A 17,372-nucleotide genomic window follows, 5' to 3' on the forward strand; every position below is an offset into this window, starting at 1 on the left:
TAGAAATGGTCTGTTTCTGGTCTGTAGCATTGAGGCGAACACGTCGTATCTTTTTAAAAAGCTGCTGCTGATCGATTAATCACACCTCGCTGTCTGCTGTCAGCTGCAACCATTGTTCAGAACAAAGCGGTGGCCGAGCAGGGTCTGGAGGAAGGCGAGGAGGAGGAGAACCGAGGGAGGGAGGAGGTGGAGGACATGGGCCTGGGCTGGATGGAGGCCTGCTGCACGGCGCTGGACCACCACGCTGCCGAGCCACATGTTCAGGTCAGTCCCACGTTCTTCCGGCCCCCCGAGCCACAGACACGATTTACCATCTTTGAAACCATGTCATCCTGTGTGAATCCCTTCCAACACCTCAGGAAGCTGCAAGCTGGGCCATTCACAACCTGTTACTGCACGGAGCGGGACTGGACCACTCAGAGGAGGAGCAGCATTACAGGTACACACTGAAGCCATGACATATCACACACACACACACACACACACACACACACACACACACACACACACACACACACACACACACACACACACACACACACACACACACACACTCCACAGATGTGTGTTCTGTACTACAGTGGCCCTGAGAGCTCAACGTACTGCAAATTAGGAAAACACGCAAATAGACACAAGACGAGCAAATGAAGCAACATCTTCCTCAAATTGACGACAGCGCAGCGTTGACAAAACATCTGTCAACTTGATGACACACAAAAACATCAATTTAACGACACATAAGCAGTGTTTGCAAAAATACTGTATATTATAGGCTAATAATAATTTTAAGTGCGTCAATTTGAAGTGTCCCCTGGAAGCAGCCTCCAGTTTCTCCAGTTGATGTTTTTGCGTGTCGTCTAAGTCAGTGGAGATGTTTTGTAAATGGCGCGTCAAATGGAAGATATTGTTGTCTGTTTGCATGTGTTTTCTCATCTGGCAGTGCATTGAGCTCTTAGGGCCACCGTAGTAGACGGTTGCTATAGAAACTTCCCAAACAAAAACAGAAAGCCAGACAGAAACCCCCAGAAATAAACGATCATTATCTGTGAAATCTCCTGAGGGGTGTTCGAGTGATAAACTGTATGAAATTGTTTTCAGGACTCCTGTTCACAGACAGTTGATGGCGGCCATGCTGCTCCACTCCTCCTCTCCCAGTGTGTTTCAAGCTGCTACCAGTGCCATCGCCACACTCCTCACACACAATGGTGAGTCTTCAACAGGCTCATCAATATCTCTGACAACGTGTGTCAGTGTGAAAACAACGTGAGGTGCCAGAGGGTTCATTGTAGTGATGCACTGACAGAGTTATCACCAGAATCTGCAGCTCCGCTCTGCCTTTTATGGAGATTAGTGATGAGTTTGATGTTTTGAATGAATGATCATGTTGTTCTGTAACTGCTAGATATGTGAATAAGTATCATCTTAAATGGTGATGATGGCAGGTTTTAATGGTTACGGTTGAACTACCTGGACCGTGAATGTCCTCTGTGCTCCGTTTGCAGGTAAAATGCGTTCCCTACTGCTGTCCAGTGGCCTCCACGTCAACCTGGTGGAGATGATGAAGAGACATTTGACCTCGGCACAAGTTTCCATCAGCGCCTGTAAACTGCTCAACCTGCTCTTTCAGGGAAGGTGGGCACAAATACATTGGTTCCCATTCTATGATGCCCCGATGTAGAAAACTAGTTAAATACATGTTCAAAAAACAATGATATTCATATTTAATTTTGGCCTGAAACGCATCTCTTTGTGTAGGACAGCCAGCCTGGATGAGATGAACATGGCCATGAGTCAGATCCTCAGCACCATGAAGGTCCACAACTTCCAGTTAGAGGTTCAGCTGGAGGCTCTGCAGGCCAGCCTGGTCTTCCTCTGCCCAGGTAACACACTCTGGTAAACCTGCTGTACGTCACTTGTCCAGCTGCTGAAGACAGCAGAACACAAACAGATGTTGCCTCTCTGGATGTGAGAGCTGAAAGGAGAGCAAGTAACGCTACTCCTCAATAATGTGCAATTACAGAACATGTTAGATTCTGTGTCTTTCAATCTGTTGTGGAAATCTGCAACCAAAAATGTATTAATAAAGCTGCAATAACAGGCATTACATTGCAAAGGGGGCAATCGATTGTGCATGCTCTGGGGTCTGAAAGTCCCCGGATGTCAATATAACAAGTTTCCATTGAAGCATGGATAAAAACGGAACAAAGCTGGTTCAGTGGAGCAGCTTTGAATTCTATCAATGAGGTTATAGTGTGCTCTTCTTCTGCCCCCAGTTCTGCTCTCATAACACTCCAAATTAGATTAGGGATTGGTAAGAGTGTCTGTTTGTTTGTTTTCCACTTTGTGTTGACTTGTTGCTTTTTTCACATTTGAATTCCCAGACAGGAGTCTGAGGGAGCACGGCGACTCGGTCGCTGATCCCGACATGGCCGACGTGTCGCTGAAGGTCCTGAAAAACCAGTGTGTGGTGGAAGGAGCTCACACCCTCTACCTGGAGGTTCTCAACAGGGTACGGACCCCAAATATCTCTCTCAAACGCTTCATTTTCTTACCGCCTTTCACTTTAAGCCTGATCACCAGCAGCAGCTGTGGCCGGAGGCTCTTGTCCACTTAGCCTCAGAGATGAACTGATTAGCATTTGGTGATTTCTTTGAACTTAAAACTCATGGATAACTCAAGGATTCATGTGCTAATCATGACAATTTCACATAAAACTATGACATTCTGGACAGACATGGATGTCACCTCCAACTTGACTGGTTGGCAGAAGTGTACAACCTCAATTTAGGAGGTCTTCTAAAGTCACTCACACAACTACAGTACTACTGCTACAGTACCGGCACTTGAATTTCACACTGTGCAAGGTGTCAAGTTGAGTTTGCATGCTTGACATAATTAATTGACTCAGATGTCGCAGAAACCAAAAAGAGTGCAGAGCTTGAAAAAACACCTGCATGGAATTTAGTTTTGTACACAAGGAGCAGCAGTGTACAAACATTCAGCCTGTACATACTGTATAGTTGTCATTCATTGCTTAGATTAAACAACAGTTCATCCATTCATTGTAGAAATCATATTGGCATGCAGCCACAACGTCGGAAGGGTGTAATTACATTTCCAAAAAGAATTTGCCAGTTGATTTACTGAATGAATGGTAAACATGTTGTCTCCCTGTGTGGTTGTTTGGTACCCCCCTCTTATTATTTCGTAAAAACGGACTATATTTGGGAATCTAAGTGGTTACTTTCTCGCTTGGAAAAAATGAAATGTAATAAAGTCACAGTAGATTTTGGCCGGGCGTAGCCGGGCCTAATTTCTGGGTTGTCTTGGTTTCGATCAAACATTGCAGCAGTGGTCACGAGATAACATGTTTATGTGAATCAAGATGTTGAAGCATGTGTATTGTGAACTGTATTTCTTTTATTGATCTTAAATATTATAATATAATATATATGCGATACATATGTTGACCCAGTATGATGTTCGGAGCTGTTTGTGTCTGTGTGCAGTTCATCAGCAGCTTCTCCATACAGACGTGTGGTCTGAAGGTGCTGTCTGCCCTGGCTGACTCCTCCGGTGCAGTGGACTTGCTCTGCCAGCAGGGGGCCATAGACACAGTGCTGCATACACTACAGATGTTCCCACAGGAACGAGGTACAGTGTTGTCATTCATAAACAATGTCTCCTCTTCAGGTTCAGTCCAAAACGCAGGTTTGGAAGCACTTTAGTCAAAGTGAATGTAGAGAATCATAATTGGATCCAAAATAAAAAAAATATTTCTCATCTTCTATGACCCACTAGAAGTGTGTGTCTTTATCAACAGAGATCCTGCTCTCTGTCTGTATTTTCTCTTTTTGTTATTTTTCTGTGTTCGGCACGTTTCAACCTCCTTTAGAAAAGTAGCGACCAGGTGTCGGATCGTAAGCACACATCCATGAGGAAGCTACGAAACTAGCAGACAAAACAGTGGAAATGTCAAACAGACAAAGCTCGTCTAATAATTCCTCGTCTGAACGTTGCATATTCAAGATGACTCATCATGCTTTCACTGACTCCTTCCAGAGATACACTACTGGGGTTTCACCCTGCTCAACTACCTCGTATCCAAGAAGAAGCTGTCCAGGATGATCGTCCCCGTCCTGGCCTCCATCGTGGTCGCCTCGCTGGTCCAGTACAGAGAAGACTCCGAGATGCTCCTGAAGGTGTTCAATATTTGGTTCTCCTCTTTTGTCGTCAAGTGCTAAACCTGAAATCTCATCCTTCACAGCTTGTAGAGAAATAATAAATAAATAAATAGATTTGAGTGTGAGCAGCTCTGCAAAGCGACAACATTCTAACACAAATCAAGTCACATCATGCAGCCCAGATTAAAACTCGAGTTATCTTACATGTGTAAATTATCCTTTGTCAGAATAATAAAACAGCCAATAACTTCTGTTTATGTAGTATTACTTATCCTTTCACATTTACAGTAGTAGTCCAACTATCAGCTATCTTGAGATAATAATAGGAATAGTTTGGATGTGTTGGGGGGCTGTATTAGGTTGTTATCCATAGTCAATATATTACCTACAGTACAGTAGATCAGCCCAGATTGGAGTACTAACACAGAAGCTAACCAATGTACTGCTGTATTTAGAATAAGAATGAGAAGTTTATATTGCCGTCAGCCGTCCCTGTGTGACTGAAGCCGTTATCGATGCTCTCTTTAAAGCCATAAGACTCCTTTGACAAAAAAACACAGAACATGGGGGTTGCTGGTCTACTGCTGCCTCGATCGGTTAGTCTATTTGTGTTATTGAGTGACTTTGGTACTTTAAAGGGTTAGTTTGGATTTTGTCCGTCAGTAACATAGTCTGATGGAGGCTGTGGTAGTACAGCAACTTCCCTATTGCGTGAGGTAAAATGACAGTTTCTCACATGTGGTGGCTTTGAAGAGAGCATAGATGGATGCTTCAGTTCCCCGTCAGAAAGGGTTGACGATGAGGGTAAACCTGGTACGACTTCTGTTTCTCCAAACTGGGGGCGTGGCGTCTGCCATCTACTCATACACCTACATAGTGGTAATCATGTTCCTACTGTTATTTCTTACCATTACTGTGACTACTGTTCTCATTTCTTAATTCTGTCATATGTATTGACTACGTTGTAATTATTATGTTCATTATGTAGGTTTATTCTGTACACGTGACACCTATTCCACTTCTGTTGCTCTCCCTGAGGTTTCTGCCCTTCCTCCCTGTTAAAATGTTTGTAGTGAGTTTTATCCAATGAGAGGCTCCCTGACAGACGATGTCGTAAACTGTATAGAGTGTAAAACTCTCTCAGCAAATGTGCATGTTGTGACTTTATCCTATAAGCGTAAAGTTGACTTGACTTCTCTCTGGTTGTGTGCTGCAGTGTTTCCAGGTGGCTTTGAGGATGCTGGACGCCTGTTCAGGAGCAGCTGCTGAACTGCAGAGGGAAGACTTTGACAGGCAGATCTTCCAATACCTCAGAGAAGAGACTCCCGACCAGAGCAACAAAGCTGTGAGTTGGACGATTAGACGCGAAAAAATACACAATTTTCTCATCAAAGACTGTAGATAAGATTGGGAAAAAAAGCTTTTAATGAGTATTTGTGGTCAAGTATTTAGTGAGAACGCTGCAGATGCAAAACACGCTGTAATGTATTTTCTCACCGTCAATAAACGGTGCATTCAGAAAGTATTCAGACCGTTTAAATTAATTATTCTCCCTCATCAGTCTACACTCAGTACACCATCTTAACAAAGCAGAAACATGAACAATGATATAACTGCATGAGGAGATCAGTCTCAGTCACATTCTGTGCATCAGCAGGCGGTCATGTTGACACGCATGCTGTACTTATTAACATATAGTACAAGAAGGGCCCTGCAGGAAATACCAGACATGCTTCAATGTTCAGATTAAGCATACAGGCCTCTTGTCTATTTCGTGTAAAGCTGGGAAGCCTTCACCATAATTGAATAAACTAATTTGAACAGGAACACGTTTAACTGTCTCTCCTCCCTCCCCGTCTAGCTGCGTAAGTTGGTGTGCCTGGCTCTGTCCAAGATGTGGTGCGACTCCCAGCTACACTACAGCATGCTGGAAAAGGCCTGCGAGGACGGAGACACGGCGTTGGCAGAGTGTCTGATCGAGCTGGGCGCCGACATCAACAGGAAGAGCAAAACGGAGTCTCTCATCTACCAGGTCAGAGGTCACGAAACCTCACAACAACAAAACAAATCCAAGCGGGCCATGCTGAATGGCTGTCTGTGTTCTTATGTTCGCACATGATCTCATCAAAGAACAGAATCGGCTGAAAATCTGGCAACAGATGAACTGAGATCTCTGAAGCTGTCAGATGGAGAACATTCATGTTCCCCTCAGGATGAATGGCAAAATGTTTGGATGGTCCCCCGACTTAAACCATGAAGATATATTTGAGAATAGCGCTGAAACTATAAAAGGTCAATTAATCAGCCGATCAGCAGAATTAAATTGTTTGTCAGGAATTCAGTGGAATACTTAATATTTTCTTGTTCATCACCTATGTGAGAATTTAAAATCTCTGTTACGTTTTATTGTAAATTGCATTTTTCTGCTGTTGATGACACAAAATAGGTCATTTAGATTTGTGATTTATTTTTATAATTATTGAAGTAGTTTTGAGGGGCATTTAACAATATTTTAGATATTTTATAGACCAATAAACAAAAAAAGATTATACTACTTGAGTTCCATAATAGATACAGTCACACTAGTGTTACCTAACTTTCATGTATTTAAAAAAAACAAATACAACAACGTACAACAAAAATTGCCAAATTTCTAGTTTGCTATAGGAGATATTTAATCAAAGTAAACAAGATTATGAATGTGACCAGACATTATGCTGTATATAAGAAGTGGACGGTTTGAGGCCTCGAGTTTGGCAGCATTTGGGCTTTTTGCAGCCAGAGGTGACACAAGAGTGGGGGTGTGGCCAAGTACAACCAATATACCTCATTTTTAGTTTTAGGCACTTCCGTATCGGCTTCACTTTTCACATTCGGATGCTGCCACTTCACACGCAGTGCTTTTTACTTGGTACCAAAAATAACGAAAGTTTCAATACCTTTGTTAAAGTCCTCCTAATAGACAGAAAGATGAATCGATAATTAGAATAATCATCGGTTCTAATCTCACCTCTGCTGTCTTTTTTCAGGTGTGTGAGCGAGGCGGACCTCTGGAACTGGTGGAGCTCCTCCTCAGCCGAGGAGCCCACGAGCAGCACCTCCGCAGGGCTCTGGCTGTGAGCGTGAAGAGGGGCGAAGGACCCACAGTCATTCAGCTGCTGGGCCGTCTGGGTCTGGACCTCAACAACAGCGCCCTCTGCCTCGGGGGCTTCAGGCTGGGCCGTCTGGACGCAGCCTGGCTCAGCCCTCTGCTGGCTGAGAGAGGCAGAACGTACAGTCTCCATTGCAACAGCAGTAAGGACGAGTCAACGCCTCTCTCTCTTTTATATTCTGATATTTTGCAAAGAAAAGTTGACAGACATGAGGACTCAATATTCATTGCTTCTATGTGTCACGCTGTGTCTTTAAGGTAAAGGTATGAGTTTGGCGAGGTGCATTCAGTCTTTCCAGAGGTCCAAGAGTATCAGCGGCCCTCCTAGATCTCTGTGCGACCCCTGTCTGACCTCCGGCTACATTTCTGATGAGAGCGACGACTCCAGCTTCAGCTTTGTCTCCATGGAGGACAGCTTATTTTTCAATGACGACCTGGAGAGTGATGGTAAAATTCATAGCCACACAGAGCACAATCTAGGCGTTAAAACTGGCTTGAAATGGAGCGTAGATAGATTTATATTCATAGGCGCTGTTCATACATACAACCAACAGACTTGAGTTGAGGAGAAATGATTATTTAATAATTATTTTTATTAGTTCTTCAGTGCTCCAGGACCTGAAGAAGTAGCATCTCTTCAAACCGTTAATCTGAGTTCATACACTGAAGTTACATCCTGTGATTAACGTTATGTTACTCGTTACAGAGGCAGCTATGCATTAAAAAGCCACATTGATTAGTAAGAGATGATTTTGACTTGGTCTCGGTCTATTCTTACTTAGTTTAGTGAGGCTTCAAATGATTAATTTGTCATCTGACCACTCACTTCAAACACAAGTTAAATGTTCGGCATCTCTCTGTGACACTGTAACTTTAAAAGCAGATGTTTTAGCGCATGTTTATTCATTTTTCGATAACAAAACATACTAACTTATTAAGTTACTGAAGGAGTTATCAAATATATTATGCAATGCACCACATGATAAAATATGAGCACCTACAGACTGTGATTGTGTCTGGGTATAGATTCATCTCCATAGGCATTTGTCTGGAAGGTTGTTTATGTTTGTTTTTGGGTTTAATTTAAAAAGAAAATTAAATTCCATGTAAACAAAACAGAGAAAATCCTTGAAATTAAAGAATTAGAGAATAAATTAGAATAAAGTGTATGTATGTGGCTTTGGGTACCAACATTGTTTATATTACAAATTATATTCTGTACCCTTCGTAAATCAGATGAGATGCAACAGGGAGTGGTTACCTAGGTAACCTTAAACATACCATATAGGCGTGGCTGGAAAAGTTTGCGCTGTTTTCTGATGAGCAGAGGTGACGACATCATCATCAGGAGATCATTTCTTTGTGTGATTTCTTTTACCTCTATGTAGGAAGTGATTCGTTGTCAGGGGTCCCGTCTCCGAAGCCACACAATACATCGACAGAAGAGTTGAGGGGGGGGTCCATCAAGAGGAAGCAGGGACGCCGCAGACATGCCAGTGCAGAGGTAAAACCTCTTCATTCACATCTTGTGTTAAGTGCGCATGCGGACCAGTGTTCTCATTTAATTCACATCCTAAAGCAGAATTTGAATGACTGTAAAGTGAAAGATGTCCCTCTCTTGCTAGTAGATGTTTAAATCCCAGCCAGATGTGCTCCTGTTCCCTCACTGTGGTCTTTTATCTCTCTGGTGTTCCTTTCTCTTGTTCTTGTCCAGAGTGGTCCAACAGAGTGTGAACACAGTGAGCTCCCACACAGGAGATATGGAAGGACCGGCTCAGGACCAAAAGGTTTCTCTGTCAGATTTGATTCAGTTCCACTTCATTGACATTCTGTCAAACACAGCAGATCGGAAAAAATTACCCGCAAATGTCGATGGTTTCGTCATATGACAGTTGAAAAGGGGGGCATATATCTGATCAGTATCAGTTGAAGGTGGATAATGCAAAAGGAAGGTATTAATTTTTTTAAAGGTTTGTCAGAGCAGCAATGTTTATTTATTCACACATTTATTTCTACACGTCATTTTGCCGATAAGGAAGCTCTCGCCTCACGTCTCTCCTTCACATCCTAACTGACGATCTGGCGTCTCCTCAGGGCTGGGATCCGCTGAGAGCTCTGCTGCTCCGTCCAAAGAGAGAGAGAGGATCCGCCTGCTGGACCTGTCGGGGAACGAGTTGGACTCTCTGTCCTGTCTGATGGACGATGGCTTCGTCCAGCAGCAGCTGGGGCATCTCCTCCGCCTGGACCTGAGCCACAACAGTCTGCTGGAGTTCCCCCCAGCTCTTTGCCAAGTATGTGTGCCGAATCATCGATTTATTAAAAAATAAATGGAAACGTACAACAAACTTATTTTTGTCTGTCTCTGATTTGCCAGAGTTTGAGGAGTCTGACTCGACTAGACCTGCAGGGCAACCAGCTGCAGGCTCTGCCGGTGGAGCTGCTGTCTCTGCTCTCACTGAGCATGCTCAACGTCTCCCGTAACTGCGTGGGCCCCATGCTGACCTTTCACCCCGCTGTCAACTGTCCATCACTGCGGCAGCTCAATCTGTCCTTCAACAAAATCACCACCTTCCCTCACGAGCTGGGCCGCGCCATGGATCAGCTGGAGGAGCTGTTTATGGAAGGGTAGGCCGCAGCCTGTCACGATGGAGCAACGAACATTTCATTTCTTAAAGTCCGAGTGAAACGGATGTTTCTTTAGCTTCTGTACTGATGAGTGTTCTCCAGTGAAACGGAATATTGAGCAGCATACAAGGGATTTAAACCGTAAACCGATTAAAAGGGCATTTTTCAATGTTAGGAAGTGATACCAACCACAAAGCTGCATAATAAGGTTTTCTTTCTTAAAGAAGGAAATGTGGACATTAAGAAGTCATGACATTTGATTCAGTTTATCAAACGCTGGGCATGTCTCCAGTATGAGGGGGTATTTCCTGACATGGGCCAACACATCAATTGGCTATATAACGACTTCAGTCATGTGTAAGGGTTTTTAAATTTTGCCTTTTGATCTGAACTTCTATATCAGTACAGAAATAGGATAAGATTGTTGTCTGCTGAAAATCCAAATCATAGTAAATAAACTATTTCATTTTCTAAATGGGTCGGATTTCTCAAAATAAACTATACTGTGCTGTACAACAGTCCAGAGGCATCACTGCTGTAAAAAAACCTCAAAAAGTACACATCTCCGTCGTCTTTGTTGTAAATGTTCGATTTCATAAGAAGATAGACCAATTACACTTCAAGGTTGAGTTGGTGATTCTATTCAGAAACACTTCTTGTTATATTACTTGAAATCCTCGTAACATGCCGATAGCCATCAACACATTAAACCTCGTCCAATCAACAAAGCCGGGCCAGAGAAAATCATTGAACAGGGGTCCGAACCAAGGGGGCGGGACTTTTTCGGGTCGCCGATGCATTCAAACTGAAAATCTCTGTGGTTTTTCCAAATGATCTCCTCAACCTTTAAGTCTTGGCACACGACCTTCGCAACACATTTTTATTGAAGACAGTAAACTTTGTTTTGAGATGTTCTGCTCCTTAACAAACAAGATTGAAAACTTAATTATTAGCATCTCATTCCCGTCGTCATTTTAATGTCAACTGTTATTTTGCTTCCTTTTCTCTTTTCAGTAACAGTTTAACGGAGCTTTGTGTGCCTCTCGTTCTCCCGGAGGTCAAGCTGCTTGACGTGAGCAAGAACAGCGTGGACAGTATTTCTGCAGACTTCCTGACCGGCTGCCCCAAACTGGAGACTTTCAGCGCCTCCATGAACAACATCAGTGAGTACTATCAATCGATTGTGTTGTGAGAGTATAAAGATCTGCTGTTGACCAACAATGGGCCGTCTTCATTTATCTTCTATCTACTCTGGAATACACTTGAGCACTGTGTGACTAAGATTGAAAGACCAAGCTGATCCTGAGCCAGCTGGACGGGTCGCCAGTTTATCACAAGGGTGACGCATACTGTAGATACACAGCCGTTAACCGATCCTGCATGTGGTCGTAATGTGGGAGGAAGCTGGAGAAAACCCACGTTGACACAACATAGAAGTGTGGTGCTAACCGCTAACATAAGCGAAACAAGGCCATCAGCTTTAGTCCTTCTTAGTACTTGTCATCGGTGTCACGGGTCGGATTCTGAAATCTGGTGAAATAATGCAGATCCACCAGAGACAGCAGGGCCTCTAGCAGCGACCAGCCCGTCACAGACAGACCAAGATCTGGCTTCACTGCTGTCTTAGACCTGCAGGTGGCGCTCCGGGGGGAGGCGGAGAGTAAAATTAGTTTCTAAAGGGACTCTGGTGTTTGGAAAGATGAACAAAATTAGAGTTCCTCATAGTAAATTTAGAACACCTGCATCAGGTCAGTCCGGATATTTGACAAAGCATTTTCTTTTTTTTATCAAAATTGACAGTCTATGATTAGCTTCATAGGCCAGTTGATTTATTTGAATAAATCCATATCATTTATACATAGCACTTTTGACGAGCAGTGTTCTACAATAATATTTAGTGAAGACAGAAACATCTTTTTCCTCTCCAGGTTGTCTGTCAAATCTTCCATCCAAGATCACGACACTGAAGCTAGCTAACAACGGCTTCACCTGTGTTCCCGAGGCCATCCTGAGTCTCCCAAAGTAAGTCAGAGAGGTCTTCACTTTTGCATATTTCTAACGTTTACAATCGTGTGGACCATTAGCACATTCTATGCGTCCTTCCTCTTATAGCACGTTTCATTCTCACATTTCCGTGTGTCCAGCTTGCGGTCGGTGGACATGAGAACCAACAGCATCGCCGCTCTGCCTGGCCCAGATCTCTGGGAGTCCAGCAACCTCAGAGAGCTGATGTTCAGTCAGAACCTCATCAAAGTTCTGGATCTGAGTGGGCCGATCTACAAATGGACCAGACTGGAGAAACTCCACCTGAGTGACAACAGGCTCACGGAGGTTATCACAAGCCCATGTTTCATTAGAAATCTGGATCAATCTAATGAATGCTGTGGAAATACGGTACATCTTGGTGTAACATCTCCCGGTCTGTTCAGATCCCCCCACAGATCGGCCTGCTGGACGGACTGACCTCCCTGGACGTGAGTCGTAACGCTAACCTGCGCTCCTTCCCCGATGAGATGGGGAAGCTGGGCAGACTGTGGGACCTGCCGCTGGACGGCCTTCGACTCCAGCTGGACCTCAAACTCATCGGCAGCAAGACCAAAGACATCGTCAGGTCAGCGGCTTCACACGCCCAAGGTGCTGTTTGTAAAGATAAAAGCCTTGAATATATAGATGAATGAATAAATCTTTGTTCACCCCCAGGTTCCTGCAGCAGCGGCTGAAGAAGGCAGTGCCGTACTACCGGATGAAGCTCATCGTGGTGGGGAATGCCGGCAGCGGGAAGACGGCGTTGATCCAGCAGCTGATGAAGCTGAAGCGCTCCCAGTTGAACTCCAGGCGGCACGCTGTTGGCATCGAGGTGCGGGACTGGACCATCAGGGAGCGGGACAAGAAGAAGATGCTGCTAAACGTCTGGGATTTCTCAGGTTGGTAGTTAGACGTCCAAAGCACGAGATTGCCAACTAACAGAGCAACTTACAAACTCATAGGTACACATGTTACAGAAGTCCATGAAGCAGCTGCAGAGATGTGTGTTAGACTTCACATCTGAAATCTTCAGTATCCAAGCATGGGTGGATTATGAAACAATGGGCCCCACCACCTCTCCTACATGTGTCTCTTTGTAGTTGTTTTGGGCTTTTAGTTAGTTTTTTGTCTGTGGTCGTTCTGGACACTTTAAAGTGTCTTTGTGGTTGTTTTGTCCCTTTTCTTAGTCGTCATGACTATTGTGTCTTTGCTTTGTTATCTCGATGTAGTTGTTTTGTGTCTCTTTGTCTCGTTCATTCATCATCTCCTCTAAATGTCGCCCTCATTTCTTAATCAACCAGATGATATTGGAGAATTTCAGTTCACTGTAAACCTGCATGAATTGTATCTAAACTTATTGAATTATGTTCCTCCAGTAAGCTCAAAGGTCATCAACATGAGAAGAATGTACACACACACATGTTTAATCTATATTCCACACGTGTGTGTTGTCGTGGTTTAGTTTCACTCCCTGCTTCTTCTTCACCACACAGGTGAAGAGGAGTTCAGCGGCTCTCACCCTCACTTCCTGACTTCCAGAGCTCTCTACCTGGTGGTGTACAACCTCAGCAAAGGAGCCGGTCAGGTGGAAGCCCTCAAGCCCTGGCTCTTCAACATCAAAGTGAGTCCTGCAGTCGTTCTCATGAGTTTCTGTTGGAGCTGCCAATACCCAAATGTGTTTAGAACATCACAAACAAGGCTCCAACAATAGAGATAAATTCTGATTATTTTTTACATTGTAAGATTTATAAGTCACTGACAAATGTTTCAGAGGATAAAGGATTTTTATATGAGGAGAAAATGATAAATGTATAAATGTTCTGGGTCAGCTGTTACTTGTTTGTCACAAAGTCTGTCTGTTATTAACATTTATTAAACAAAATACACTGGAGAAGTATCCACCTTAAAAAGTGAGTCTCTCTAAAATGATTTGTTTCAGATGACTATTACTCAGTCAACATAATAGATAAGGAAACGGCTTCATTTGGAAATATTGATCAAGGAATTCAAATCTCAAAATCTCAATAGGAGTTATGATGTAATATTAAGGTTAAAAAACCCATTAAAAAACCCAGTCACTCTTCCATTAGATTAAAGTCTTACATTTCCAAGAAAAACAATTAAAGTCTTACATTTACAAGAAAAAACTTTACAATCATATTTGGCAATAAAGAAACACTTGTGGCTTTAGTCCAGAATGACCATTTTATCATAAGAATCTGGATTTATTCAGAAGAAAATAACATGCTAATTAGAGTCTTTTCCTTTTATTTTCATAAATGTACAATCTTGTTTCTTGGAAACCAGCCCCCCCGTCTCCATAATTCATTCATCCATTTGTTTTGTTTTTTATCTGCAGAAGCCCTACAATGGTTTTCTAGGAAAGTGTCACATTTTCTCAATTCAAAAGAACATTTTTTTTAAATATAATTATGGAAATAACAGTTAACTTTGGAATGTCGATTACGCACATGTGTAGAGATTTCTTCCGTCTCTTGAGAATTCCTCGTCTTCACTTCAGGCCGTCGCCCCTCTGTCCCCCGTCATCCTGGTGGGAACCCACACAGACGTGAGTGATGAGCTGCAGCTTCAGGCCTGCCTGACCAAGATCAGAGAGGAGCTGCTGACCCACCAGGGCTTCCCTGCCATCAGGGACTACCACATGGTCTCCGCCTGCGAGGACTCGGATGCCATGGCCAAGCTGCGCAAGGCCATCGCCAGGGAAGTCACCAGCTTCAAGGTAAACAGACATGAACGGCAGATGAAACCTTTTATCTGGCTGCCCTCTCTGTCCTCATCTCCCCACCTCCTCCTACTTCAACAGATCCAGGGCCAGCCTGTGATGGGCCAGCTGGTTCCAGACAGCTACGTGGAGCTGGAGCGCCGGGTTCTGCAGGAGAGGACCAGGGTTCCCCCAGAGTTCCCCGTTCTCAGGCATCAGGAGCTGCTGCAGCTCATCCAGGAGAGTCAGCTGCAGCTGGAGGAAGCTGAGCTGCCCCACGCTGTCCACTTCCTCAGTGAAGCCGGTCAGTCCACTCAGAGCTGCTGTTACGTATACGGTGTCCTCATATAATATATTATATCAATATCCTTCAGCTCTCCTTCATCTCAGCATCAGCACTTAGTGACGTACCTCCAGTCTGAAGGTGAACAGTAAGTCTGACCAAGCCTGCTTGTTTCTTCTTCTCTGTCTCTGAAGGGGTTTTACTGCACTTTGATGATCCTGCACTTCAGCTCCAGGAGCTCTACTTCATCGAGCCACAGTGGCTGTGCAACATCATCTCCCAGGTAGCTTCATCCGAACACCCACACAACCAGACGTTTCCCCCCGGTCAGCGGCCATGAAAGCCCTCTAAACACCCTCTTCACACTCGTGTCTGTAGAAACTGACATCAAAGAGCTGTGGCTTCTGGGAGCATCCTAAAGGAGTTGTTCAGCGCTCGGTGGTGGAAAAGTTTCTGTTTGAGACGAAATGTTTCCCCAAGAGCCACCTGACGCAGTTCTTCAAGCTGCTGGAGAAGTTTCAGATCGCCCTTCCCTTCAGTGAGGACCAGCTGCTGGTACCCAGCAAGTATGTTTTTAAATGTGCAGCTGCAGATGTGGGCGAGGTGTTTTTGGATTGGGCCAGTGCAGAGGGGCCGCATCATGATATCCACGTACCCCTTCCTTTCCAGTTTGCCTCAACACAGACCGGTGATAGAGCTGCCTCACTGTGAGAACTCGGAGGTGATTGTGCGTCTGTATGAGATGCCGTACTTCCCCATGGATTACTGGTCTCGCCAGATCAGTCGCCTGCTGGAGGTCTCTACCTACTTGCTTTGTGGAAGAGGTACATTAAAGTACATTTAGTAGACACGGCCAGTCTTTAATCTACTCGGCAGATACAAACTCAAAGAATGGGATTCACAACATGAATTATCTTGCTGTGTGTTATCCAGGAAAAGTGGTGCGACCCAACCGGATCTACTGGAGGAGAGGCCTGTACCTGAGCTGGTCCCCGGAGGCCTACTGTCTGGTGGAGGCCTCCTCATTGGAGGGGAGCCCCTCCAGCTTCGTCAGGATCACTGTGCCCTCTTCACGCAAAGGTGCCGTCACTTAAAAAAGCAAAATCAGGTGGCTAGATATGTGTGATATGAAAAGAGTTAACTGTGGTGTGTCTCGTGCCAGGCCGGGTGCTGCTGGGTCAGGTGGTGGACCACGTGGACTCGGTGCTGGAGGAGTGGTTTCCCGGCCTGCTGAACACCGACATGCACGGCAGCGGGGAGTCTCTGCTGAAGAAGTGGGCTCTCTACAGCTTTGAGGACGGACAAGAGTGGAGCAAGATTCTGCTGGAAGACCTCTTCACCTATTTTGACAACGGTACACATATCACTAAAAAAACAAGGCCCGTTTCATCAGTATGAATTCAACAAAGTTCCTTTTTTTAATCCATAAGGCAAAAATACCAGTCCTCCTATTCAGTTGACTGTAGTGTAGTTAATCTGCCAGCGAGCAGTGAAAGTTGTAGCAGGAACAGCTGTTGTAGGAACCCGACGTCACGCTGCATAAACCAGCAATCCAGAGCTGTACAACCCCGCCGTGAGGGAACAATGCAGTCGCTTGGTCTAAATGGGCCTTTATGTGACAAACTCTCTGCTTTTGAATGAATGCAGCCTAATAATAAGGTATGAAATAGGGTGACTATAGCTCCAAACCACCAAAACCAGGTGCTTATGCAGGCACTAGATGTGCTGTTGTTCTCTGGTCGATGTTATACGATCATTTATAGCGACATTTCTGCTGTGCATTCATTCATTGCCGACTACTCTCCGCTCTTTCGAAAAGAACGGCTTTCTTTTCTGCGTGCCGGCCGTAAATGTACTGAATGGTTCCGTCAGAAAGAGCCGGAAGCGTCATAGCAACAGCCTTGACAACGACACTTACATTGGCTGACACAAATCTAGACAAATCAGTGTTGAACGCAGACATGTGATGCATCCTTATGCATTTTTATATCGGGTTAGGAAATAATGAGTGAGAAAGGACATAATAAACTACTATTATGTACTGAAAACAGTATAATAATAATATCATTTGAATTAATGTGAAAACTGGGACATTTTAGTGATTTTCACATATTTGTCAGGACTCGGGGAACCGAGCTTGTCTTTGACAAACTGGAACGTCTGGTCAATGTAGTGTAAAACACATTGTGTTTGGTTTGTAAAATCACATCACTTCAGTCATTCCTCGTGCATGTTTCCAATGATCTCATACCGATGATGTCCATGATTTCCGTTCAGATTTTCTGCTGGTGAACCCGGAGGATCCCCGCTGCACACTTCCCATCTCCCAGATCGCTCCTGACTTGGTGCTTGGGGACCAGCTGGCGGGAACAATACTGGACA

The 17,372-nt window shown here is 44.3% G+C and overlaps 1 protein-coding gene across 2 annotated transcripts in view; it reads left to right on the top strand.

The window, feature by feature from the left end:
• Positions 1–17,372, top strand: part of lrrk2 (leucine-rich repeat kinase 2) — a 36,230-nt gene that overhangs the window by 9,396 nt on the left and 9,462 nt on the right. For both annotated transcript variants that reach the window (XM_084017752.1, XM_084017751.1), the window contains exons 9-38: positions 104–264; positions 360–439; positions 1,099–1,205; positions 1,503–1,632; positions 1,756–1,880; positions 2,382–2,509; positions 3,510–3,654; positions 4,063–4,202; positions 5,401–5,529; positions 6,046–6,216; positions 7,214–7,478; positions 7,594–7,782; positions 8,724–8,839; positions 9,050–9,122; positions 9,430–9,626; positions 9,710–9,960; positions 10,975–11,123; positions 11,889–11,982; positions 12,105–12,291; positions 12,390–12,571; positions 12,661–12,884; positions 13,479–13,606; positions 14,507–14,725; positions 14,810–15,011; positions 15,185–15,273; positions 15,369–15,556; positions 15,660–15,814; positions 15,924–16,070; positions 16,153–16,344; positions 17,268–17,372. The exon at positions 17,268–17,372 is cut by the window's right edge and continues 42 nt beyond it. In XM_084017752.1, the coding sequence (XP_083873878.1) occupies positions 104–264; positions 360–439; positions 1,099–1,205; positions 1,503–1,632; positions 1,756–1,880; positions 2,382–2,509; positions 3,510–3,654; positions 4,063–4,202; positions 5,401–5,529; positions 6,046–6,216; positions 7,214–7,478; positions 7,594–7,782; positions 8,724–8,839; positions 9,050–9,122; positions 9,430–9,626; positions 9,710–9,960; positions 10,975–11,123; positions 11,889–11,982; positions 12,105–12,291; positions 12,390–12,571; positions 12,661–12,884; positions 13,479–13,606; positions 14,507–14,725; positions 14,810–15,011; positions 15,185–15,273; positions 15,369–15,556; positions 15,660–15,814; positions 15,924–16,070; positions 16,153–16,344; positions 17,268–17,372 (4,668 nt within the window). The remainder of the gene's footprint in view (positions 1–103; positions 265–359; positions 440–1,098; positions 1,206–1,502; positions 1,633–1,755; positions 1,881–2,381; positions 2,510–3,509; positions 3,655–4,062; positions 4,203–5,400; positions 5,530–6,045; positions 6,217–7,213; positions 7,479–7,593; positions 7,783–8,723; positions 8,840–9,049; positions 9,123–9,429; positions 9,627–9,709; positions 9,961–10,974; positions 11,124–11,888; positions 11,983–12,104; positions 12,292–12,389; positions 12,572–12,660; positions 12,885–13,478; positions 13,607–14,506; positions 14,726–14,809; positions 15,012–15,184; positions 15,274–15,368; positions 15,557–15,659; positions 15,815–15,923; positions 16,071–16,152; positions 16,345–17,267) is intronic.

Source organism: Eutrigla gurnardus (genome assembly GCF_963514095.1).
Source record: "Eutrigla gurnardus genome assembly, chromosome: 9".
In the NCBI taxonomy this organism is placed as follows: domain Eukaryota; kingdom Metazoa; phylum Chordata; class Actinopteri; order Perciformes; family Triglidae; genus Eutrigla; species Eutrigla gurnardus.